The 23,292-nt window shown below is 49.6% G+C and overlaps 2 protein-coding genes across 12 annotated transcripts in view; one reads left to right on the forward strand and one right to left on the reverse strand.

Annotated features, from left to right (window-relative positions):
- LOC102118180 (apolipoprotein L2-like) lies at nt 1-21,103 on the reverse strand. Of its 8 annotated transcripts, none has more exons than XM_074003845.1 (5): nt 12,351-12,478; nt 10,871-10,937; nt 5,141-5,267; nt 4,893-5,046; nt 1-2,047 (listed from the first exon to the last, which is right to left on the reverse strand). In XM_074003845.1, the coding sequence occupies exons 4-5, from the start codon at nt 4,901-4,903 to the stop codon at nt 1,174-1,176; spliced, it is 885 nt and encodes a 294-aa protein (XP_073859946.1). In that variant the 5' UTR covers nt 4,904-5,046; nt 5,141-5,267; nt 10,871-10,937; nt 12,351-12,478; the 3' UTR covers nt 1-1,173. The 8 variants fall into 8 exon arrangements, 7 of the variants coding, with proteins under 7 accessions (XP_073859946.1, XP_073859945.1, XP_065378251.1 ...); XM_074003844.1 differs by lacking the exons at nt 10,871-10,937; nt 12,351-12,478 and adding exons at nt 8,727-8,793; nt 9,577-9,681; XM_065522179.2 differs by lacking the exons at nt 4,893-5,046; nt 12,351-12,478 and adding an exon at nt 8,727-8,793 and having other exon boundaries at nt 10,871-11,257.
- APOL2 (apolipoprotein L2) overlaps nt 16,030-23,292 on the forward strand; it is a 17,074-nt gene continuing 9,811 nt past the window's right edge. Inside the window, exon 1 of one of the 4 annotated variants that reach the window (XM_045363724.2) lies at nt 16,030-16,116. The gene's annotated coding sequence lies outside the window, so the exon portion shown is untranslated. Of the gene's footprint in view, nt 16,117-17,944; nt 18,147-18,431; nt 18,623-19,231; nt 19,327-23,292 lie in introns of those variants that run through there. The other 3 variants (XM_015456954.4, XM_065522185.2, XM_065522182.2) reach the window with 3 other exon arrangements.

Consider the following 23,292-nt stretch of genomic DNA (forward strand, 5'->3'; position numbering starts at 1 on the left):
TTGGTGAGTAGGTGAGTTTATTAGGACTCACACACAGGTCACTCCTGAGCAGCGGCAGGACAGCTCTAGAGATCTGCGCTTCCTCCCAGTGCTAAGCTGCTTTCACGCTAATTTTCTCACTGTTTACTTATCGGGTAATAGCGATGGGACTGTTTTCATTGATTGGTTCTCAGATACTCTCTGGGAAGTTTGAGCTCTCAGGGACACCTGCTCCTCAGCTGGGGACCATGGCCATGGCCCACCTCCTGCCCTTCAGGGCTCAAGCAGGGGACATACACCCTTTAGTAACCTAGAGAGGACCGTCACACAACAACCACCCCAACAACCATCATCAAGAAGCCACTGGCTGACTGAGATACACGCCCTGAAGGACAAGGGAGAGAGGATGCTGAAAAGACAGAGTGACCATCACCAGGGAAAGACTTCATTCTTGGAAGGACGTCAAACCTGGGGGTGGGTCTGTAGCGGGGCCGCTGTTTCTTCTCCTGTATCCAACAGTTCTAACTCTTTGACTTTCTGCATTTTTGGTTCTTTTCCTGGCCTCATTGCTGGTTCCTGCACACCTCCCCTGTATTCCTCCCCCAATATATTCTTCAGTCTAAAGTAAACTGCTTCTTCCCATTCCCCGCACTCTCCAGTCCCCTTCCCTTCTTTATTCCTGGCTCCAGTGTTCCTGCCTTCTCCTTGGTGCACTTGCCATCTGCATTAACCCCCCCCCCCTGCTGTGCTCAGCTGCAGATATGCCAAAGTCACTAACACTCAGTTCCATAAACTTTACCTCACCCTGTTTATCCACCTAATACGATGTTTGCATTTTGGCTGGCGTGGTGGCTAACACCTGTAATCCCAGCACTTTGAGAGTCCAAGGCAGGCGGACCATGAGGTCAAGAGATCGAGACCATCCTGGCCAACATGGTGAAACCCCATCTCTACTAAAAATACAAAAAGTAGCTGGGTATGGTGGCGCTCGCCTGTAGTCCCAGTTACTCGGGAGGCTGAGGCAGGAGAATGGCTTGAACCTCGGAGGCGGAGCTTGCAGTGAGCCGAGAGCGCACCACTGCACTCCAGCCTGGCGATAGAGTGAGACTCCATCTCAAAAAAAAAAAAAAAAGTTTGCATTTTGTCCTGGCCTGTGCCAGGCACACTTCCCCTGGTGGCTGCCCTGCTCTGGGGTCACAGTTCTTGGTCCACCTGCAGAATCTCCTGGATCTTGGTGAGAATGTTGAGCTTCCCCTCCAGCTCCTGAGCTCGCTTCTTCAGCTCCTCAGCTAACTCTGACTTTGCCCCCTCTTGCAAGTGCTTTGACTCGTATACAAGGCTGACCACATCCAGCACAAGCAAGATGCCTCCAGTGGCCACACCCAGAGCCTTGTTTCCTCTGCTCATTTCCAGGGCGGGGATTTCAGTAACTCTCTCCACCTCTTCATCGCTTTCAGCTGAGATTCCAATGATCTCAAGGGGTCTGGCAGATGGTACCAATTGAGAGTTGGCTCTGGCTTCTCTGATGGCACGGATGTCCTTCCCAATGCCTTGTATGACTTGGTAAGAATTGTCAGCTAAGGAAAGAAAGTTGGGTGTGTTCTCACTCATTAATTCCTTCATCACTTTCGCTACATCGGGGTCTCTTTGGTCTAAGTTTCCGGCTTGGCGTTGTACTGACAACTTCTTTGCTTGTTCCACGATACTGCTGGTAATCCCGGTCACAGCGGCCACTATTCCTGTCCCCATCCCAGTTTCTGAGAGCACAAGGCTGACTCCATCTGTGAGGGGTGCCAGACCCAGGCCGAGGAGGGTCAGGATGTCAGAGATAACGCCGGCAGTGCTGGACACCACGTTGGTGATGGTGGTGCCTCTGTGGACCTGCTCGCCCCTGTCTGCAAGGATATAGAGCTTTATTATGTGATCCTGAAGGTCCCTTTTCAAGTGAGGAAACTCTTTCAAAAACCACTTTCTGTGCTGCTGGTCTTTGTCTTGCCAGTTTTTGTCCTTCCTGATCACGTGTTCTGCAAGCTTGTTCAGAGCTTTACGGAACTCATCTGCCTCATCCCTGCACAAGGAAAGGTTAAAGGATTAAGAAATGCAGTTTCCCTGTCTGTGAAATGAGCTCCATGAGATCTCTATCCTGTGTAAATTACAGAGCTTTCATTATCATCAAATAGAAACAAATTTTACAAATGAAGAGAATTTAAGCTCAAATATGTTTTGTTCATTATAGACACTCCTCAGTACTTATTCCATATGGAAATAAATATCTTAAAGGCATCTCAGATGCTCTTTCGTGGTAGGTGTTTGATAAAGACGACTCCTCACTCAAGGGCAGGTCAACACCATGACTGCCAAAGTGTTTGGAGAGGGGAAAACTCTGCAGAGGAACAAAGAGCCGTGAGAGTGGGACAAAGACACCTTATTCCCAGGATGGCAGCAAAGTGAAGCATGAACTTTTCCCAAAGAGAGACCTTCCCTTTGTCCTCAGCTCCTGGGTCCAGGCTTTTGGAGTGTCCTGCCTGGTAGGAACATCTTTATTTCCCTGATGATTTGGCCATGGGACAGTATAGCAATGTGACGGATGATGGAGTTTGGCGCTATTTGGTGTCTTTTCTGACCTGCAGAGGACATGTGTACTAAAGGGGTTAGACCTCAGGGAGGGACTGGAGACTCCAGGTCAGCCATGAGGGCAGCTTGTGATCCAGCCCCAGCAAATGCTCTGAACACTAAGGCATGGGTTGAGAAAGACTTTCTGTTTGACCAAACTCCAGCTGGGCTCTTCTGAGCCTCTTCACTAGGCGCCGACCTTGGCCTTTCACACCCACCCACTGCTTTCTGGTCCTACATCACCCAGTTCAGCAAGAATCGCCCTGTCAGTGTAGGGAGGGTCCTCCCTGCTTGCTGTCTGAGCACTCTTTGCTATCTGATCATGCTCTTCACTCCCACCATTGATGGGTGAGTGTCTGACCTGCCTTTAGCGAGAATCCTGTTAGGCCAGTTTGGCAGGAACATCCCACTCTGTTGTCTCCTGTCAGAACTGTTCCATCTCCTGCCCCTCACCCTGGTGTTGGCTGTGACTCCCTCTCTGTCTTTACTGTATTTGGAGCTGGGCTCAGTCTCCCTTCACTGTAACAACCATCCTGAATAAAGGCTTCCTTCCTGATTTCATGTGATTCACGGGAATGTTTCCTTAACTGGGTGAGCTTCCCTGGTTGGCAGCACCCCATGTGTCTTGCCCCACATTGACACAGGAGATCACAGCGTCCTGAGGACAATGAAGCTTCACACCTGAAGCCCTCCCAGACTCTGCCCTGTGTGTCTCTTCCTTAGGCTGATTTTAATCTGTGTTCTTTCTGTGTGATAAACCACAATCGTGAAATAGCAGTTTTTAGTGAGTTATATGAATCCTTCTAGTGAATTATAAAATCTAAAGATGACTTTAGGAGTCCCCATTAATTTGCAGGTGGCGTCAAAGCTAAGGTGCCCTCAGACACTGCCGTCTGGCTACCTCTGAGTACTTTGAATTCAAACGAAACCAAACCTCAGAGAGACAGGAGCTCACTTTGCCTGGCATGTGCTCCCTTCCAAGGCCTCATGCCCTTTCACCTGGCTGAAGGCTACTGGGTCCGGGCACTGCCCCAGTTGACCGGAGTGGGAGATCTGGGTATTCATTCTGGCTCCACATGGACTCTCCAGCCACCTTACCGCCTCCTGACCTGCCCCCTGCACCCCCAACCTTCCAGGTCTCACTCGCAGATGTCACCAGCCTAACTGATGCCTTAGCAGTGACAGCTTCACCTGTGTGTACGCCAAGGCCGTGTGCAATTTTATGGCACCTCTAGAAGACTTGGGACACTTTCAGAACCATCTATATAAATTGTTAATGCTGAAAAGACCTGAATTTGGACAAGATGTTAGAAGAAGTGTTTTCCTTCTTGGTTGGGGATTTGTCAGTCTACTCAGTACCCTTGAAATTACATAAATTGGCAGCAACTCATTCTACTATGGAAATGGTCACTAAAGCATACTGCTTGCCATTGTCAGGGGTTTCTCTGTGTAGAAGAGAAGAAGGTCTCAAACGGTAGCCCGGAACTTGCCAGTTCCCAGGCAGGGTGTGAGAGACACAGGCAGCCATGACCCTCTATGTCCATGAGTGTTGGGATCATCTAGACAGAGAAGAAATATTCCTCTCCCAGACAGAGAAGAAATATTCCTCTCCCACTCACATGTCCTCTGCAAGTTCATGACCTTCTTAAGTTTCAAGCCCTTGGTGCCTCTCTTGCCTAGTCCCAGCCCTGGTGCCCCAAACTTCCCACTTGTTCTACAATCAAGGCTGACTCTTGCTGCATCCTGACTCCTGGCTCTGGTCTCTCTGGGCCTTTGGGCAGGATCTTGGTCTTGGTTCCCCACCTTTGACCTGGAGTTTACTCTAAGGCCTTCACTATACTCCTATCACATTGAATTGCTATTCCTATCAGACACATGACAGTTCTCAGTCTGCATGACATAAGCCTAGAGCCCAGGGACTGGGCACAGAACCGGAAAGAGACCCAGCGCTGTGCAACTCCACTCCAGCCTCTCAGCATCCTGGACCAGCAGAAAGGTCTTGCCGTGTTTATGGAATTCTTCAGATGAGAAAAAGGGCCCCAGCCAGCATCCCCAGGAACACGCATTGGTTAGGTCAAGATTTTTCTGAACTGTCCTAAAGGAAGTCCTGCTGAGCTCCCATCTTCAGGAAGAAGACCCTTAACCCTGTTCTATTTCCACCAGGGTTGTTAGATATTAATGTTAACTGTGCACCTACTATGTGTTAGTCATTATGCTAAGCACTTTACATGCATGATCTCATTTTTCTCACAATAAAACTTCATGGATGAAGAAAGGCTGAAAGTGAGAAAGTAATTCACAAAGTTCCCATGACCAGCAGATGACAGAAATGACCCTGTCCCTGTGGGCTTCTTGTCTCCTCAGCCTGAGGCTACGCACTGCCAGCGAAGGACAGGGAGGAAATGTTTCTCCTGGAGTGCTGAGGTCATCCTCACGCCCAGCAGAGGGTGCTGCCTGGAGGAGGTGTGTCTGTCAGGGAAAGCTAGCCCAGGGGACATCTGGGTGGCATCACTGGGGTGTCCAATGGAGGTAACCCCATGGAGGTTACCTGGTTAGTTCAGCAGTAGCCACGAATTCATTCCAGGCTTCATCATTAGTCACCAGGAGTATCAGACTCTGTGTGCTCACTTTGTCCTGTAAATATTTAATGGCATCCTCAATAAAGATGCTGCTCTCTAGTTGGAAAGAAGAAAGGATAAGGTTGGAGGAAAGTGTGGGAGTGCATAACAGCCATTGCATAAAAGGTGGTTACATGTTAATTTTCCTGGACAGCTGTGGTGTGGGATATGTTTGATGGAGTCATCAGTGCTATCAAGGGAATTGTGTGCCCCCAAAATTCATATGCTGAAGCCCTAAACTCGGGTCACTACATTTGGAGATCTGGTCTTTAAGGAAGCAATTAAGACTGAATGAGATCACAAAGGTAGGGCTCTAATTCTATTAGAGGGCTAGTGTCCTATTATAAGAAGAGAAAGAGACACAAGAAGGCCACGTGAGCACACAGCACAAAGGCAGCCTCCACAAGCCAGCAAGAGAGTCCTCCCCAGACTCCAACCCTGCTGGCACTTTCACCTTGGACTTCTTGCCTCTGGATCTGTGAGAAAAGAAAAGCCAGATGTTGAAGTCATCCAGCCTGTGATATTTTACCATGGCAGCCTGAGAACACTGAAACACCAGGGGAGTGCCACGATGCTTTGGGGAGGAATGAATCCCTTTCAGCTCAGCACCAACACAAAGTGAGCCTTCCAGGCCAAGGAAGAGGAAACATCCTAGTGATCACTTCTATCTGCCACGTGCCTGTTGGGTGTCAAACACTTTATACCTGTGTCTTCAAAATGTGAGTTTCAACACATCATTGGGTTATGAAATCATTGGTTCAAGAGCAGCATGTTAAAAAGAAAATCAATTTGAAAATATCAGAGCGTACCAAGCATAGCATGGGTGAGTATTGCTTTTGTGAGTTATTTCAAATACATATCCCTTAAGGTAAATTCCTGGAATCCAGATGTGTTTAGGCATTCCGAATTTTCACTATTTTAGAAAGGACATGGGGTGCATATGGTATATTCCTGACCATTCCCAGCAGAGGCTGGACTGCTCCCTGTAATCAAACCCATGCATGTTTCAACAGTGAAACAAGCAAATATTCACATTAAATGTAAAAAATAATGGTAGGCCTATAAAGAACTCAAATCAGTACAGAGCAGGATTACTCTCAAAGTCAGCTACCCCCAAAATATGTGGTTTGCAGGGATCTGGAAATTATGGAATGGCAGATAAGGAACTCGGGACCGGTATGTATTTGTGTGTGCACTGAGACACGATGTAAAATTGTTCCTTGCTGTGGACACAAAAGAGACCTCCTCCTTTTTTTTTTTTTTTTTTTTTGAGACGGAGGCTCGCTCTTTCGCCCAGGCTGGAGTGCAGTGGCACGATCTTGGCTCACTGCAAGCTCCGCCTCCTGGGTTCATGCCATTCTCCTGCCTCCGCGTCCCGAGTAGCTGGGACTACAGGCACCCGCCACCACGCCCAGCTATTTTTTTTTTTTTTTTTTTTTTTTTTTTTTTTTAGTAGAGATGGGGTTTCACCGTGTCAGCCAGGATAGTCTCAATCTCCTGACCTCGTGATCCACCCGCCTCAGCCTCCACCTCAGCTCACGCTGGGATTATAGGCGTGAGCCACCGCGCCCGGCCACCTCATTCTTAATTCACAGAAGAAGAAAGTAAAATCCAGACAGTGAGAGTTGCCCAAAACCATCAAGCAGGAAGCTCAGGATTTGACTCCAAGGCCAACGTTTCTTTGACATTGCTCCTTCAACTCCTTAACATTAAAACTCCTTATGTTTTAAAAATGCCCGTGGTTTCTGCATTCTCCCTTATAGCTTACCTGTGGGTCTATTTTTTTTTTTTTTTTTTTTTTTGAGGCGGATTCTCGCTCTGTCGCCCAGGCTGGAGTGCAGTGGCGCGATCTCGGCTCACTGCAAGCTCCGCCTCCCGGGTTCCCGCCATTCTCCTGCCTCAGCCTCCCGAGTAGCTGGGACTACAGGCGCCGCCACCACGCCCGGCTAATTTTTTTGTATTTTTAGTGGAGACGGGGTTTCATTGTGTTAGCCAGGATGGTCTCGATCTCCTGACCTCGTGATCCGCCCGTCTCGGCCTCCCAAAGTGCTGGGATTACAGGCTTGAGCCACCGCGCCCGGCCCTGTGGGTCTATTTAAAGTTTAAAAATAATGTCTCAAACCCCACAGCATTGAGTACAACTACCATGCAAAGGGGCATGCTAGTCTTGGGCATTCTCAGATGGGCAGTGGAGGAGGTTCTTTGACGGGGCACGGGGGCGGGACCCTCAGCGCAGATCCTTGAGGCACCTCCATGTTGCCTCTGTCCTCTGCAGGCTGGTCTCAGGGTACACGGCTCCCCACTGTCACCTCTGAACCCAGCTAGGCCTGTTATTAAACCACAGATTATCTTTGTTTTGCGGGGAGAGTTTTTCTTCGGTCCCCTAGCCCAGCTCTTCCTAAGGATTCCGGGGTGGGCTGAGAGCTCTCTGCTTCTAATCTTCGCCGCCCTCCCCTGGTCTTGGACAGGACTTAGCACGGGCCAGTTTGCTGTCCAGGGCGGCTCCTGAGCAGAGCTGACTTGGTTGCCACTGCAACTCTGTAAGGGGAGGAATCCGTCCTGAGGAAATGGGGCTTAGGGAAATGAACGCAGTGCTGACTCGGCTGGGCGAGGGCCTGTCTTGTTTTTTCTTTTTCCTTCTTCACCAAAAGGAAGAAGGAAACCCAGGGATGGATGGAGGGAACCTCCAGCACTAAATGTGTGTATTTCTTGGTGGGGTGGGGCTGGTGGATATAAAAGCAAAATTAAAACAAAATCCAGCCCTGAAACATTCCTGGGCAAACAATACCTACGAGGCCTTGAGAACGGCTGTCACCCCCCTTAAATTGCAAGCTGTGGGAAACTGAACTGGGGTCACATCAGATGAGCGCTTCTGTTAGATACAAACAAACTTAACCTCGGCCAGTCACGAGCAGCCAGCTGACAGCGGGCCATGCTGAGATGGGAATACTGGGAGGTCACAGAGGAAACAAGAACTCCAGGCAGCTGGTTCCCATGACAGACACAGAAGGAGCTGCTGAAACCAGCTGCAGGGACAGGGGGAGGCGACAGGCCTACAGGACCCTGACAAACAGGAAGTGGCCAATCCAGCTAAGACCAGTAAGATCCAACTCAGTGCTGGGTCGGACTCACATTCACCTCACACTCAATCATACCCTCCTTGTCTCACTAAACCCCACTCCCACCCGCGCCACAGCAGTTCCATGTATGCCCGTGTTTGGTACAAAACTGCGTGTTACCCACCCCATTCAAGTTCCAGGAAATTCCCACCTCTTCCCAGAAATTGTTATGCTTACTCCACCCCTTAATTTAATAAACCAGCAAAGGCAGAAACCCCAAACCACACTGGGCCCGACTGGCTCTTCTGAGTCCGCCTGCACTCCCACCCCCGAGCCTGAGCTTTCGCTTTGCAATAAAAGCTGATTTGCTTTTGCTTTTGCTTTTGCTTTTGCTTGGACTTAACCTTTTTCTCTCTTCGATGTCAAAAACCTGGGCAAGGCTAAGGTCCGGTCTCACCTGCATTCGGAGACCTCACTGCAGCTTCCTCTGCCCTACTCCCACAGCAAGGAAAAGTGCACTTGTCCTGTTGGGGTATGAGGAGAAGATAATCAGAGAAGGGGAAGCCATCTGATCATAACAGAAAACTACAGAGTCCATACACAGGAATAGAGATGGGGAGAAAGGTTCTGACAATGACCTGGGCCTGGGAACATGTGTGATAACTGGTTGATGATAGCCAGTGTGTGTTGCGTGTCTGTGATGTGCAGGGCTCCTTACATGTGTCTCATTCGATGATCACACACAGCCCGGGAGATGGGTACCAACTTCTCATTCAAACACAGAGGAATCCACAAAAGTTAGGGAACTTGCCCGTGTTTTCACAATAGTGCTAGAGCCAGGACTTCTGCTTCAACCCCATGTCTTCAATGACTGTGCTCTACTCCCTTCAATATACTATATTGAGTCATGTATACACGCTCATGGGAAATGACTCCTCATTGCAAATCCGTGTCTCACACTCTGTGCTCAACTCTTCGTCTTGGTGAATTCACTGCTGCTGCAGCGGACAGCCTGTGTCCCCGTCGCTTCTCTAAGGTCCTCTGTCCCACAAAGACCTGGATCCTACCAGATGCCGGCGCAGCCCCTGCTGTGGCTGCTGAGCCCTCCTGGCACTGCCCTGTCCCCTCTGCTGTCCCCTGCTAGCTGATGGACCTTAGGGTGTTTCTAATTCTTCGTATAAATTATGCTACAAAGAACATCCTCCTTCGTGTAAACCTTTGTCCACATTTGATTTTATTTCCTAAAGATATTTGTAGGAGTAGAATGACTAGGTCAGAGGCTATCAACATCTCAAAATGTTTTATGCCTAGAGCCACACTGCATGCAAGTTGTACCAATTCACACTCGAACTAGCAGTACATGAAGATGCCCATTCTCTCAGTCTCACTGGCTCTCAGTAGTCTCTTCTTTAGGACAAACAAACAAACATATACACAACATATAAATATGAAAACTAAATATACTTGTTATCAATACCAATTAGTACAAAATTTAAAGCACAAAGGTAGCAGTTGGGATGTGAAGCACTGAACGAAGGAGAAAGGAGGATTAATATTGTCATTTTTTAAAGAGGGAAGGTAAGAAATACTGGGTACCACTGAGGGCATGAGAAAGTTGTAGGTAAATTGTTTACAGCTACAAAGTTGCTAATGCAAGACAAAAATCTGGCGATAGAATGTTAGGAAAAGGTGGAGAGGAGAGATGGAGGGTACAAATAAGACGAAATGACTAATAATGATACTATAATTACTACTAATAATACGGCTTCAGGCCCATCGAAGTCAGGGGCGGCTCCAGGCATTACCATTTCTCTTTTCTCACCGTGTGTCTCTGCTCACTCCCTGGCACACCCACTTCCAGCAGCTGGTCTTTGTTTGCAGCCTTTATTTTAACAGCTCAGTGGTTTCCGGGCCCCCTGATGGGGTTCCATCCTCCCGCTCTCATACAAAAGCCCCCTCTCAAAAGCCACCCACCTCCCTCTTTCCCCTTCCTGCCTTTATCCCAGGGTTCAGACACACAGATGTCTGTCTTCTGGGGCCCCCATGCAGCAAGGGTAAAAGGGGGACCCAGTCCTGGGCAGCAGCACACCAAGGCAATATGCAGTGGGGCGTCTGGGAACTTCTTGCTGTAAGGGACAGGGGTGACAGGAGAGGGGGTTCCCTTCCCCTTGTTCCTGCTTTGCTCACTGTATGACCCCCTGAGCCAGGACAGCCATTTCAACACCATCTCATGATCCATGAGGACACAGGAGGACCAGGAGAGAGCAGAGGAGCAGGAGGGCAGAGAGAGCTGCGGCCTCAGACTCGCCCAACACTTGTGAGGAGCTGCACCCAGGATCCCATCCTCCTTGGTCATTGTTGGACTGGCTCAAACCCTGACCTGGGGCCTCTGCTGAATACCGAGGCTGGATATTGCCCCTCAGGCTTGACTAGGACACAGCAGGTCCTCCCCGGGCGAGTCTGTTGGTTGGTCTATTCCGGGAAATGGCTTTGGTTCCTAGAAGAAGCCCAGATGGCCCTGGCCCAGCTCAAGCCCTCCCCAATTGTGCAGGCCAGACAGGGAGCCCTCCCTCCTGCCTCAGGGCTCTGAGCCAAGCTCACCAGATGCAGAGGACAAAGACTCTCAGCAAAGCGTTTCCCTCCATGTTGCGGGCTCCAGGGCCTCCTCCTTGGGTGGGAAAAGAGGAATTGAGACGTGTGCTCCTCTTGAGAAATCACCATTTTCATTTCATTTTTGAGAGACGGTTGTGCTCTGTCGCCCAGGCTCAGGGCTTTGGTGCCATCATAGCTTGTTGCAGCCTAGAGCTCCTGGGCTCAAGTGATCCTCCTCCTTCAACCTCCTGAGTAGCTGGGACTACAGGTGCACGCCACCATGCTGGGCTAATTTGTTCATTTTTGATTTCATAGACACAGCGTCTCCTGTGTTGCCCAGGCTGTCTTGAACTCCTGGCCTCTAGTGATCCTCCTGCCTCTGCCTCCCACAGCACTGGGGTTACAGGCTTCAGCATCTCTTTTTGGTGAAGAACAAATAAGACCGTGACTCAGATTTCACAGAAATTTCCCCCCTGATTTCATGTCTTTGGGCAGCTCTATCAGGATTTCAAGAGGGGAAAATCTCAGGCTGAGAGCGGAGGTGACTTGCCCAGAGTCACACAGCTCTTGGAGGACAGAGGGGAGGCCAACATCTGGCCTTGTGACTCTGATATTGAAGCAAAAATGGGTGATTTTAGTAATCCAAAAATGTCCAGGTTTGATTCTACTTCTACAAACACAGAGATCTAAGCTCACACTCCTGTGGTTATGATCACAGTTCCACAGTGTGGCTTTTGAATCTCATGATTGCAAAGCTGGCATCACGTCACAGGCACCATTCTGCAAGGCGCCCTGCTCACTCCCCTGTCTCAGCCATGTTTCCCATTAGGGACACAGTACAACCTGTTTCTTCTCCATCCCCCCAGAGGTCTGAATAGAGGGACAGCGGTGAGGGCCAGAGACGTGGAGTCCTACCATCTACCCGCTCAGCCTCCTGACGCTGGACCCTCGGCAAGTCACCCCCCTCCCAGGGCCTCAGTTTCCCCACAGGGCCTGGCACAAGGTGGTGCTCAGACTCAGGGTTGATGAGACGACCTCTGAGTTCCTTGTACCTGAAAAAAAATCTGTTGTCCCCTTTGGGCCTCAGCAGCAGCACCCTGGGGCCCTACTGGGTGTGGCCAGGCCATAAAGACAGACCAGACTCCGGGTCACCTCTTCTCCTCCACCTTCTTTGGTTCCTTCAAATGTCCCAAAGAGACAGGCACCCCCAACACAAACCTTCCTTCTGGGGTCACCCAGCTGTGTCTCAGCAGTCCAAACAGAGCTGAGCCCAGGGAGCTTTGTGAACCCATCTGAGCTGTTTCCCCCACCCTGTATAGTTTAAGGGCATAGCAGGAGGGGGGAAACATCAGACTCAAGTCTGGGTGCAAATCCAGGCTCTGACACTACTTTCGTGTCTGATCTGAACCAGTTACCTAACCTCTCTGAGCTTCTCTGCAAAAGCTGTGAGAATAAGGAGATGGGGGCAGGTCAACTGTCACCAACTTACCAAGGAACCTTCCCCTGATAGACTGAGCAAGATCCAGCTGTTCTGAGCTGTGTGGATCCCACCTACAGTTATGAGTCTGTGTAATAACCAGACACATCCTCCAGCCTCCCAGACATACCCAGGAATTCAAAAGGGAAAGTGAAAGTCACAACTTCCCAGCAGCTCGTGATCAAGCACAGCAAACAGGCTACTCCCCAGCACCATCTTCAGTCCAGCCCTGCCCTTCTTGCTGCTGCACTTAGAGGAGCAGCCTGAGACCAGACATCCAGATCCCTCTCATCCAACCCACCTGCCTCGCATCCTCAGGGTTGTGGGTCTGCAGTGGTCTCAGGAAGAAAGACCTGCCACTGACAGACTGTGAGACCCTCCAGATTACTCCCCATCCTCCCGTGCCCCCACACTCCCCAGATGCCTGCCTTCCTCCCGCCCATGCCATCAGCATAAGCGCAATCTCCCACACATGCCACGTGGATGCTTATTGTATATTTATTGTAATGCTGTTGGGGTTATTTTGGTTATGTTTTTGAGACTGGGTCTCAGTCTGTCACCAAGACTGAAGTGCACTGCCACAATCATAGCGCATGGCAGCTTCAGACCTCTGGGCTTAAGCCATCCTCCCACCTCAGGGTTCTATAGGCATGAGCCAATAGAACCAGGCATAGCTGGTTCTATAGGCATGAAACAACCTAGCTAATTAAAAAAATATGTAAATATTAGAGATGGGATCTCACTATATTGACTGGGCTACTCTTGAACTCCAGGCCTCAAGCGATCCTCCCACCTTGGCATGAGCCACCGTACCAGGCCTGCTCTTGTTGAAGGCCATGCCTTGTGGCTTCTAGATATTTGCTTATGTGGGATCTTCTGTCAGGAGCACCTGCTTCCACCACCTGGAAAAATCGTGCTCATCCTTCAATGACAAAATCAGGCATTGCCTCCTTTCAGAGAACCCCCAGCATCCTCCCCAGCAGAGGCCACCGCCCCATGTTCCACTCCCGAGGCACACTGGGTGGAGGGACTAGAGACCACTGCTCACCACACTTCCATGGCTAAGAAGTCAGGCAACCAGATTGCTGTTGGACTTTTGTGCTTTGCCCCAGGCAGAAGGGCCTCAGAGGCAGCTAAACCACAGAAGCCAACCTGACCCTTCCATGGAAGCCTATTTCATCCTCAGCAAACATCTCTGGGGACATCATGGCCACCTCTCCCTACCCATACACACACACACACACACACACACACACACACACACACACACACCAGCTTGTGAGGCAGGAACAGAAAGGTGAGGCAGGACAGAATAACCCTATTTCCAGGAAGGAGAAGACAACAGCTAATACCACTGCTCGCCACATCCTGACTAAGCAGAGGTCCTCAGTCTCTCCACATGACAACTTCACCGCTAGCATAATCAGCATTTGAGAAAAGAGCACACTAAACAAAACTACAACCAACTGCACAGGGACTGCACAACACATTTTGCAATACATTCCATTTGCAAATACTTCTCCATTTGATTGAGTTTTATAGTCATCCCCTCAATGGGCCGGGATTATGATCTGATTTTGCAGATGAGGAAACTGAGGCAAGGGGAGAGGAAGTCTGGGACACATCTCAGTCAGTTTACAGGTTTACTCTGCCAAGGTTGAGGATGCACCCAGGAAAAAGCCACACAAGTCACAGGAGGATCTGGGGCCCACTCATTTTTCACAGAGGGTTTTGAGGGCTTCAGTATTTAAATGTGTAAAGTCAGGCAGCAGTAGAAAGAGGAAAGGAAAAACAACAGGATAGGTAATGAGGTGAGTGGTCACATTCCTGTGAGGCTTTGATTAGCCCTCCCTGAATCCACAGGTTCTCTATGAAAGGAGGGGGTAGAGGAACAGTCAATTATTCTTTCATCTCATGCACAGTTAATCTACATTTTCTATAAGATAAAAATAAACATAGAGTGGAGGAAGTAGGCATATGTGTATTTTTCTGAGGATGGGCAGAAGTCTTGCTATTTGCCACGTACCAGTCAAGGTAAGTTGCTAATTTACATTGCCACCATGAAATTACACAAAGTCTGCCTCAGGGTAAAAATTTTCGGGAGGCAGAAGGAATTTCCTTGTGAGCAATTTGTGAAGGAGGCCACCTGGAGAATATGTTGCCTTTTGTGTTTGCAAATATCTGCTTAGAAACAAAAACAAAGGCAGGTTTTGGAGTGGCTCCATTTCTAAGCTCAACTGTTTCCAGTGAGTTTGGGGTCCCAAGATTTGACTTTCCTTTCACGTTTTCTCCTTGTTCGTATATATATATATACACACACACACAGATACATAGATATATAGATATAGATATACATTTCCTTTCATGTTTTCTCCTTGTTCATATATATATACACACACAGATATATAGATATATATAGAGATATACATTTCCTTTCACGTTTTCTCCTTGTTCTTCAGCTATATATATATATACGTGTGTGTGTGTGTGTGTGTGTATATATATATATATATTTTTTTTTTTGAGACTCTGTCACCAGGCTGGAGTGCAGTGGCGTGATCTCGGCTCACTGCAACCTCCACTTCCTGGGTTCAAGTGATTCTCCTGCCTCAGCCTCCCAAGTAGCTAGGACTACAGGCACGCACCCCCACACCCAGCTAATTTTGTAAACTGTAAAAGTAGAAGCAGAAGTGGGAAGAGCCCTGTAAATGTTCTCATTTATTAGTAGGAGCTAAGCTATGAAGACACAAAGTCATAAGAAGGACACAATGGGCTGGGCGTGGTGGCTCACATCTGTAACCCCAGTGCTTTGGGAGGCCAAGCAGGTGGATCACTTGAGGTCAGGAGTTCCAGGCCAGCCTAGCCAAAATGGTGAAACCCCATCTCTACTAAAAATACAAAAAATTAGCTGGGTGTAGTGGTGGGCACCTGTAATCCCAGCAACTCAGAGGCTGAGGTGGGAGGATGGCTTGAGCCCCGGGGTTTGAAGCTGTGGTGAGCTATGATGGGGCCACTGCTCTCCAGCCTGGGTTACAGAGAGAGACTCTGTATCAAAAACTTAACAAAAAATAACCCCAGCAGCATTGCAATAAATATGCAATAAGCATCTACCCAGCACATGTGGGAGACTGTGCTAATGCTGATGGCATATGTGGGAGTAAGGCAGGCATCTGAGGAGTGTGGGGGCACAGAAGGACGGGGAGTAATCTGGAGGCTCCCACAGTCAGTCAGTGACGGGTCTTTCTTGAGCTCAGAGAGGTTAGGTAACTAGTTCAGATCAGAAAGGAAAGCAGGGGCAGAGCCTGGATTTGCATCCAGGCTTGAGTCTGATTTCTCTCTCCCTCCTGCTGTGCCCATAAACTGCAGAGAGGGAGGGGGAAGTGGCTCAGATGGGTTCAAAAAACTCCCTGGGCTCGACGCTGGTTCTGACTGCCTGAGACATGGGCAGGTGACACAAGAGATCCTGAACCCTGAGGATGCGAGGCAGGTGGGTTGGAAGAGAGGGCGCTGGATGTCTGGTCTGGGGCTGCTCCTCTAAGTGCAGCAGCAAGAAGGCTGGACTTGGACTGCAAATGGTGCTGGCGAGCAGCCTGTTTGCTGTGCTTGATGACAAGCTGCTGGGAAGTTGTGACTTTCACTTTCCCTTTCGAATTCCTGGGTATATCTGGGAGGCCGGAGAATGTGTCTGGTTATTACACAGGTGCACAGCTGGAGGTGGGATCCACACAGCTCAGAACAGCTGGATCTTGCTCCGTCTGTGTCAGAGGAAGATTCCTTGGTAAGTTGGGGATGGTGTGACCTCTCCCAATCTCCTTATTCTCACAATAGCTGCAGGAGGGAAGGATCATTCACCTTTTGTAGATAAGCTCAGAAAGATTAGGTAACTGGCTCAGATCACACAGGAAAGCAGTGTCAGAGCCTGGATTTGCACCCAGGCTTGAGTCTGATTGCTCCCTCCCTCCTGCTGTGCCCTTAAAGAGAGGTGGGGAAAGCAGCTCAGATGGGTTCACAAAGCTCCCTGGGCTAAGCTCTGGTTCTGACTGCCTGAGACATGGCCAGGTGACCCCAGAAGAAAGGTGGGTGTTGGAGGTGCCCATCTCTTTGGGAAATTTGAAGGAATCAAAGAAGGTGGAGGAGGGGAGGTGACCCGGAGCCCGGGGTGTCTTTGTGGCCTGGCCACACCCAGGCTGGCCAGAGAATGCTGCTGCTGAGGCCCAATGGGGACAATATATTTCTTTTGATATAACAAGGAAGCCAGAGGTTGTCTCACCCACCCTGAGTCGGAACACCTACTTGTGCCAGGCCCCGTGGGGAAACTGAGGCCCTGGGAGGGGACTTGCTGAGGGTCCCATGTCAGGAGGCTGAGCAGGTGGCTCACAGGACTTCATGTCTCTGGCCCTCACCTCTGTCCCTCTGTTCAGACCTCTGGGGGGATGGAGAAGAAACAGGCCGTGCTGTGTCCCTAATGGGAAACATGGCTGAGACAGGGGAAGTGAGAAGGTCGCCTTGTAGAATGGTGTCTGTGGCATGATGCCAGCTTTGCAATCATGAGATTCAAAAACCACACTGGAATTGTGAGTATAACTACAGGAGTGACAGCTTAGATCTCTGTGTTTGTAGAAGCAGAATCAAACCTGGAAACTTTTGGATTATTGAAATCACTCCTTTTTGCTTCAGTATCAGAGTCACAAGGGCAGATGTTGGCCTCCTGTCCACCCTCCAAGAGCTGTGTGACTCTGGGAAAGTCACCTCCTCTGCCAGCCTGAGATTTTCCCCTCTTGAAAACCTGATAGAGCTGCCAAAAGACATGAAATCAGGGGGGAAATTTCTGTGAAATCTGAGTCATGGTCTTATTTGTTCTTCACCAAAAAGAGATGCCCATCAAGATAGAAAGAAAAATTAAATTCAATTCCTCAGCTGAAAGTGAAACCGAAGCTGGGCCATGTCATCCAAAGGCTGGATGCTTTTAGTTCAAGTAATGCCTCCTGCACCTGGGATTTCCTCCAGGCTGTGCCAGGGAGGGTGGAGGGCATCCCAGTCAGTCGTAGGGGATGCAGCTGGGAACACAACAGGGTCCCCGTTGGATGCTCAGTCTAAAGGGGAGACAGAGGCCCAAAGAGCCACACACAGGTAGAGCTGCCTCCGGAAAGCAGAGTGCTCAGGGAGCCTGAGGAGGATTGGGGGATGGCACAGGGACCAGGTAGCTTTGGCTGGGTCTCTGAGGACGGGTGACTTGCGCATGGTGGGGACAGTGGGGGAAGCATTCCAGGGCGAGGGAGCAGCTGAGCGAAGGCCTGAGGCTGGGGTTGGGAGGAGTAGATGGGTCCAGGAGGCATTGAAGCAGGGCGTCAGTGGGTGCCTGGACCCAAGGTGACTGTGGCGGCAGGGAGTGGTGAGTATAATGTAAATGGGGAGCCGAGCAAGGAGACCCGAGGCAGATGAGAACATAGGTAGCCTTTACTGGGCTCGCAGGCGAGGTTCACCTGTCCTCTAGGGGGAAGGCCAAGGTATCGGGGCCTTTTATAGGGTGAGGTAGGTGGGGTTTGTAGGTTTCGGTTTTCCTGAGTTAGGTTTTGATTTCTGGGGAATGACGCGTCCAGGAGCTTGCGCAGAGCAGGGGTTCTTGGGCAGGCCCGGGCTTTTTTCCGGCGCTGAGAGTCTTAGCAGGAAGTGAAGGGCGGGAAGTCCTAACAAAGGGCCTGCCATGCCGGGTGATACCGCCATGATGGGTCTAGATTCCTGCCTAACATTCCGACCTCTTTCTAATAAGAAAAAGGGGCGACGTGTTCATCTGGCTGCTTCCTGCTGGTATAGGTCTTTGTGGGGTCCTTCAGAGGTCGGAACTTGGGTATAGGGGTGGAGTAGCATCTGATTGACAGTGACTCGGGAGACTTCTTTCATGCAGTCCTGGATGAAGCAGAGGACACAGGGAGCTATGAGTAGCAAGAAGCCAATGATTAGTAAGGGGCTTAGAAAGGGTAGGACCTAACCGGCCATAGATGACTGCCACCACCTAAGTGAGGGCCCTGATCTGAGGTTTCTCTGGTGGAGTCTTGGGGACCGAAAACCAGGAGTGAGGTATCAGCCTGGTGGGGTTTACTAGGTGAGAGGAGAGGAAAGAGGAGCACAAGGTGCGAGGAGGGGTTGGGCCAGAGGTGAACTGAGGCCTTTAGCTTGGAGAGGAGGTCTGGTCCTAACAAGGGGACTGGGCATGAAGGAATGATAAGAAATGAGTGTGAGAAGAGGGAGCCATCCAGGCGGCAAGACAGAAGAGGAGTCTGGCGGTAGGTGGAGGGAGTGCCATCAATTCCTATGACGGTGACAGCGGAGGGATGGCTGGGGCCAGTGGAGGAAGGCAAAACAGAGTAGGTAGCCTCCTGTGTCCATAAGGAAGGATATGGACTTACCCGCTGCCTGGAGCATAACCCTGGGCTCAGTGAGAGTAGGAGGGACTTTCCAGCCTGGGCCCACAGTAGGAGGGACTTTCCAGCCTGGGCCCACAGTAGGAGGGATTTTCCAGCCTGGGCCTTTTAATAGTCATCAGTGTCGAGGAGCTGGAAGGTGCCTCCAGTACGTGGAGGAGGGTTGTCACGTGGAGGCGTAGCGACCGTCCTCAGGTTGGGGCAGTCCGACTTCCAGTGGCCCATCTGCCGACAGTTCGGACAGGGGTGAGTTGACTCCTCAGGGTTGGGGCACTGCCTGGCCCAGTGGCCTTTGCTGCCCTACTTGAAGCAGGCACCAGGTGGCACTTGGGGAGTACCTCCTTTCGGAGAGCTCCTGGAGCCGGCCGGCCTCAGGGCTGCTACCAAGGCCTGGGTTTGGAGGTCTACCTTCTGTTTTAGCCTCGCCTGTCGCTGAGCCTCAGCAGCTTCCTCCCTGGAGTTGTAGACCTTGAAGGCCAGTTTGACTAGATCCTGGATGGGAGTTTGAGGGCTGTCCTCCACCATTTTTAATTTTTTCGGATATCTGGAGCCGACTGAGAAATAAAGTACGTAGCCAAGACGGTTCCTCCTGCGGGGGAGCAGGTGGGTGTGGCCGATGTGAAGGAGGAAAACTGCCGTGTGGGATAGAAGTTGAAAGCCAGCTGCTTTTTTAGCTAACTTAGCAGCATAGGCATTGTCCTGAGCGATGGGATCTGATGCCTTTTGATGGCTGCTTTTTTAGCTACCTTATCAGCATAAGCATTGTCTTCAGCAAAGGTTGGAGGAAGAAAAGTAGATTTTGGAAGTTATGAGAACTGTAGAGAGTTGAGCATAGTTTGTGATTTTTAGGGCCTTTAAGAGTATTAAAGCGGTGGCAGCCACTGCGTGCAGACATGAGGGCTAGGCTAAAACAGTAAGGTCATTTGGACAGAAAGGCTATAGGACGCGGTCCTAGCTTTTGTGTAAGAATTCTGTCTGCACTAACTATGCCTAGGAAGGAAAGGAGTTGTTTTGTAGAAGGGATTGGGGTTTGGGAGATTAGCCAAACACGATCAGCAGGGAGAGTATTTATGAGAACTATGCCGAGATAGGTAACAAATGAGGAAGAAATTTGGGCTTGACTGAAGTAATGGGGGGCTGCCTGTGAAGCCTTGCGGCAGTAGAGCCTAGGTAATTTGCTGAGCCTGATGGGTGTCAGGGTCAGTCTAAGTGAAAGCAAAAGATAGGCTGGGATGAAGGGTGTAAAGGAATAGTAAAGAAAGTATGTTTGAGATCTAGAACAGAATAATGGGTTGTGGAGGGAGGTATTGAGGATAGGAGAGTATATGGCTTTGGCACCACGGGGTGGATAGGCAAAGCAATTTGGTTGGTAAGGTGCAGGTCTTGAACTAACCTGTAAGCCCTGTCTGGTTTTAGGACAGGTAAAATGGGGGAATTGAAAGGAGAGTTTACAGGTTTTTAAAGCCTGTGCTGTAGCAGGCGAGTGATAACAGGCTTTAATCCTTTTAAAGCGTGCTGCAGGATGGGATATTGGCATTGAGTGGGGTAAGGGTGATTAGGTTTTAATGAGATGGTGAAGGGTGCATGATCAGTCGCCAAGAAGAGAGTAGAGGTGTCCTATACTTGTGGGTTAAGGTTGGGGGATACCAGGGGAGGATGTGAAGAAGGCTTTGAACTGTGGGAAAAGGCAGCAATGAGGTGTGGCTGTAGCCTAGGAATAGACAGGGAAGCAGATAATTTAGTTAAAATGTCTTGGCCTAATAAGGGAACTGGGCAGGTGGGGATAACTAAAAAAGAATGCAAAAAAGAATGTTTCCTAAGTTGGCACTAGAGTTGGGGAGTTTTTAGAGGTTTAGCAGCCTGGCCGACAATACCTACAACAGTTATGGAGGCAAGGGAAACAGGCCTTTGAAAAGAAGGTAATGTGGAGTGGGTAGCCTCTTTATTGATTAAGAAGGGGACGGACTTACCCTCCACTGTTAGAGTTACCTGAAGCGTCTGTGATGGTCCAGGAGGCTTCTGAGGCGATGGGGCAGCGTCAGTCTTCAGCCGCTAAGCTGAGAAGATCTGGGAAGGAGTCAGTCAGAGAGCCTTGGGCCAGAGCATTAGGGGCTCTGGGAGTGGCTGCCGGGCGAGTTGAACAGTCCGATTTCCAGTGGGGTCCCGCACAGATGGGACACGGCTTAGGAGGAATCCCGGGCTGCGGGCATTCCTTGGCCCAGTGGCCAGATTTCTGGCACTTGTAGCAAGCTCCTGGGGGAGGAGGTTCTGGAGGAACCCCTGGCAGCTGCGGTTCAGGCGTTTGCAGTTGTGTGCTGAAGATGTGGCTGGGGTGTGTCTCACAGTGGAGGCAAGGAATTGCAACTCAGAAATAAGTTGCTACTTGACTGCCTCTACTCTATTATTGTACACTTTTAAGGCGAGGTTCATTAAGTCCTGTTATGGGGTTTGAGGGCTGGAATTTAATTTTTGGAGCTTTATTTAATGTGGGGAGCAGATTGGGTAATAAAATAAAATGCATGTTAAGAATAAGACGGCCTTCTGACCTTTCAGGGTCTAGGGCTGAAAAGCGTCTCAGGGTCGCTGCTAAATAGGCCATGAACTGGGCTAAGTTTTGCATATTTGATGAAAAACAGCCTAAACGCTAACTGATGTGGGAGAGGTCGGATAAAGAAAAAGGAACATTAACCTTGACTATGCCTTTAGCTGTAGCCACTTTTTTAAGAGGAAATTGCTGGGCAGGTGGGGGAGGGCTAGTCGAGAAATGAAACTGTAAGCCAGACCAGGTGAGAGGAGGGGAGGTGATAAAAGGATTACAGGGTAGCGGAGCAGAGGCTGAGGAAAAATTGGGACCTAGCTCGGCCTGGCGAGGAGGGAAGAGGTCAGATGGGTCTGTAGAAAAGGAAGATTAGAAAGACTCAGCAACGCTTGGGGTTGGGACTGAGGGGCAGGCGGGAGGGAAAGAAGGAAGATTTGGGATGAGTTGCATTGGGAACAGAGACTAGGGAGGGACTGATGTGTAAAAGAATGCCTGGACACCAGGCACCTCAGACCGTTTGCCTACTTTATGACAAGAATTATTTAGCTCTTGTAGGATGGAAAAAATCGAACGTGCAGTTTTCTGGCTATTTGGAGTCACGGCACCAAAATGTCGTGCGCGTCGGTGTGAAGAGACCACCAAACAGGCTTTGTGTGAGCAACATGGCTGTTTATTTCACCTGGGTGCAGGTGGGCTGAGTCCGAAACGAGAGTCAGCAAAGGGAGATAAGTGTGGGGCCAATGGAAGAAACATTTGTCATATTGAATGATTGGTGATCACCTGGATGCGGTTTTGTATGAATTAACAAACTAAACAGAAGACACAAGGTCTGAATAAGTAAAGGAGAGAAAACAGGTATTAAAGGACTAAGAACTGGGAGGACCTAGGACATCTAATTAGAGAGTGCTTAAGGAGGCTCAGCATAGCCTTGCTAGCAAAGATTATTTATTTACTTTAAGAGGGAATTTAGAGTGGCAGTTTGGGATAGCACTAGGAGATATCAGCTGTGATGGCTTGGAGAAACAGTGTAAACTGGCAGTGTAAACATGAGCAGGGCGTTTATGAGTAGTTGAGAACGGTGAATAGGAGTATGACTAGACAGAAGACAGTAGGGATGAAAGTTTTTTTGGGGTGCAGTCCACGTTGGTCACACAGGAGCTCAAATGGGCTGTCACCTGTAGCATTCCGAGGACAGGCCTGAATTCTGAGAAAGGAAAGTGGTTAAAGTGTTGTCTAGTCCTTTTTAAGTTGGTGACTGAGCTTGGTGAGGTGTGTTTTTAAAAGACCATTAGTCCATTCTACCTTTCCTGAAGATTGAGGATGGTAAAGGATATAAAGGTTTTACTGAATACTAAGAGCCTGAGAAACTGCTTGGATGATTTGACTATTAAAGGCTGGTCTGTTATCAGACTGTATAGAGGTAGGAAGGCCAAACTGAGGAATTATGTCCGACAGAAGGGAAGGAATGACCGCAGTGGCCTTCTCAGACCCTGTGGGAAAGGTCTCTGCCCATCCAGTGAAAGTATCTACCTAGACTAAGAGAGATTTTAGTTTTATGACTTGGGGCATGTGAGTAAAGTCAATGTGCCAGTCCTGGGCAGGGGCAAATCCTCGAGCTTGATGTGTAGGAAAGGGAGGGGGCCTGAACCATCCCTGAGGGGTAGTAGAATAGCAGATGGAACACTGAGAAGTGATCTCCTTTAGGATAGATTTCCATGATGGAAAGGAAATGAGAGGTTCTAAGAGACGGGCTAGCGGCTTGTAACTTACATGGAAGAGGTTATGAAATGATGACAGAATAGAATGGGCCTGTGAGGCTGGAAGGAGATAATTTCCTTGGTCTAAGAACTATTTGCCTTGTGTGGGAAGAGATTGATAGGTGGAAGTTTCAGCGGGGGACCGAAGGGGGTGCAGGGAAAGAGTATCAGGAGGCTCAGAGAAAGAGGGAGAATTGTCCTTCTCCTTGCTTGAGGGAGGAGATTTCGCGAGCAAG

The sequence above is a fragment of the Macaca fascicularis genome, chromosome 10, assembly GCF_037993035.2.
Source record: "Macaca fascicularis isolate 582-1 chromosome 10, T2T-MFA8v1.1".
In the NCBI taxonomy this organism is placed as follows: Eukaryota; Metazoa; Chordata; class Mammalia; order Primates; family Cercopithecidae; genus Macaca; species Macaca fascicularis.